The sequence below is a fragment of the Centruroides sculpturatus genome, unplaced genomic scaffold (assembly GCF_000671375.1).
Source record: "Centruroides sculpturatus isolate CEXI.00-Female unplaced genomic scaffold, Cexi_2.0 scaffold385, whole genome shotgun sequence".
NCBI lineage: Eukaryota > Metazoa > Arthropoda > Arachnida > Scorpiones > Buthidae > Centruroides > Centruroides sculpturatus.
In genome coordinates this window covers 222,678-225,194 of record NW_019384625.1, presented here as the reverse complement: position 1 = coordinate 225,194, position 2,517 = coordinate 222,678, and the positions used below count along the sequence as shown (strand labels likewise).

The following is a 2,517-nucleotide window of genomic DNA, read 5'->3' as shown; positions in this document are numbered from 1 at the left end:
TTTAAAAAATTTTTGTTAGGCTTAACATCGATGAAAATTCAACGCGAAGTAGGTTAATAGCGATATACTAATATACTAATTACATGGGATATAATAATATACTACACTAATAATGGATTTTTTCATACTTTTCGGTTATCCGACTTTTCAATTATCCGACCAATCCCAGTCCCCAATTGAGTCGGATAATCGAGGCTCTACTGTAGTTCTTTTTTAATTCTAACGAGCGATTGTTTACTGTGACATCTTCACAATTTTTTCTCAAAATTTAGTAGTTTTGACGGACAGATCGCTCACGGTTACAGCAACGCGTTAGCGTAACCAAGTAAACCAAAGTAATTGTAATAATTTTACTATAAATGCGATATTTAAGAGGGTATACATAACTATCACGAAACCAGAAAACCCTGCCCTCTCCCGGTTTTATCTCCCTTGGCAACTGAAACCCATTGCCCCAAACTTCCTTCACTGATACTGCTTAAAAATGTTCTAACGTTCAGCCAAATCAATGTACCGGTACGTGCAACGACTTTTAGGCATAGAACTCAAAGTCTTTTTCCTATTTATTATCATGGCGACAGTGCTTCATTCAAAATTTTCTGTAGTTGTAGTGCACTTTATTCACATGTCTTACTGCCAAATCTGCTTTTACTATTCTTATGCCACAAGTTTCAAGTTTCCTTTACTGTGTTTGCTGAGCTTGACTTTTTCAACCTGGTTTCGCCAATGTTTTTTACCGGATCATATAAAAGCAATTATTCTCGCAATTATTCATAAAAGCAATTTATTCTCCATTTTTACAAGATTTTTTTTATTTAAACAAGTCTAATATCAAGTCTTTCGGACATTAAGGTTAACAACTTCAATCACATGCAGGGCCGTCACAATCTATCCAACATGGATCACTTTTCAAATATTAATTAATAGTAGACCGGTATTAATTAGTAGTCGTTGACCATCCTCTCTCTCAGGAGGAGGCCAACTACTGCTTTTGGTCGAATTAACTTCAAACCCCTTCCATCTTCCTATCGGACCAACGGTATGGTGGCATTCGAATAAGAAAATTATATAATACGAAATTACTGGAAAGCAAAAAATACGTTTTAAGTAATTTTCGAGGATACCAAGTTTAAATATTTGGTCTGTTTTACGCGAAATTTGATAGGTTGTCATTTAATATTCGGCTGTGAATGAAACAATTTCTTGGAGGTAATATTAATTTTTTAAGATCATAATTTTTTCTAACGATATCGTTCAATTGCTGTCCACTTAAAAGAATGCAAAAGTAAGCGAATTTAAATATTTTAAAATTTGTTTCGATTTCGTTCATCGGTTCCATTGTTATTTTTCTAACAATAATCAAAAAATGATTATATTCTTTCGAAAATAATAGCTGGAAAATTTCAAGTTTTATACAACAGCATAATATTGAATACGATGGAATCGATTACATCATCCGAAATTATTGGTGGAAAATATCGTCTAACAAATAAAATAGGCAATGGATCTTTCGGGGATATATACCTCGGATTAAATACCGAAAATGGAGAGCAAGTTGCAGTTAAATTAGTGTCTTTTACTCTCAAACACTCGCAAGTTTTGATAGAGTATAGGGTTTATAATATCTTGCAAGGAGGCTGCGGCATCCCCAAAATTATGTGGTTTGGAAAATATAAACACTATAATGCTTTAGTCATGGAATTACTCGGTCCGAGCCTCGAAGACCTATTTAACTGTTGCGGAAGAAAATTTAGTGTCAAAACTGTGCTAATGTTGTCCGATCAATTAATTTCCCGTCTACAGTACATCCACTCGAAGAATATTATCCACAGAGACATCAAACCCGATAATATTCTGATGGGTTTAACTCAATTCTGTAACAGAGTATTTATCGTGGATTTCGGATTATCTAAAATGTATAAAGTCGAAGACAAACATATCGAGTACAAAGACGGAAAAAAGTTAACAGGAACAGTTCGTTATGTTAGCCTTAACGTTCATTTAGGAATTGAACAAAGTCGATGCGATAATATGGAATCTTTAGGCTATGTCTTAATGTATTTCCTCCGAGGAAGTCTTCCTTGGGAGGGATTGGTTGCTGCAACCAGAAAACAAAAATACGAAAGAATCTTCGAAAAGAAAGCATCTACTTCTATCGAAACATTATGCAGCGGATTTCCCGACGAATTTGCCAATTATCTGCGCTATTGCAGAAGTCTGAAATTCGAAGAAGCTCCCGATTATAAATATCTCCGCAGCAAATTCAGAGATTTGTTTTATCGTTTGAACTTCAAATACGATTACATGTACGACTGGAATATTACTAAACAAAATAACTGATGACCGGATAATGCAGGAAATTATGATAAACAGAATTTGAAGATATGATTTATATTTAGTACATTTTCGAAATTCTATGTTTGATTAACGTTTTCTTAATTAAACGCAAGTTACAGAAAAACACAATGGCTCCTAAATCCTTTCTTTTTGTTTCGCGCAACATATTGGAGAAAAAAT

The 2,517-nt window shown here is 34.0% G+C and overlaps 1 protein-coding gene across 1 annotated transcript; it reads left to right on the top strand.

The window, feature by feature from the left end:
* The first annotated feature begins 1,368 nt into the window (after window positions 1-1,368).
* Window positions 1,369-2,511, top strand: LOC111625597 (casein kinase I-like). Its single transcript, XM_023368788.1, has one exon. The coding sequence runs from the start codon at window positions 1,438-1,440 to the stop codon at window positions 2,338-2,340; it is 903 nt and encodes a 300-aa protein (XP_023224556.1). The 5' UTR covers window positions 1,369-1,437; the 3' UTR covers window positions 2,341-2,511.
* Window positions 2,512-2,517: the final 6 nt, after the last annotated feature.

What these genes read in the sequence shown, in the direction of transcription:
- LOC111625597 (XM_023368788.1), top strand. Translation starts at nt 1,438, where the DNA reads ATGGAATCGATTACATCATCCGAAATTATTGGTGGAAAATATCGTCTA.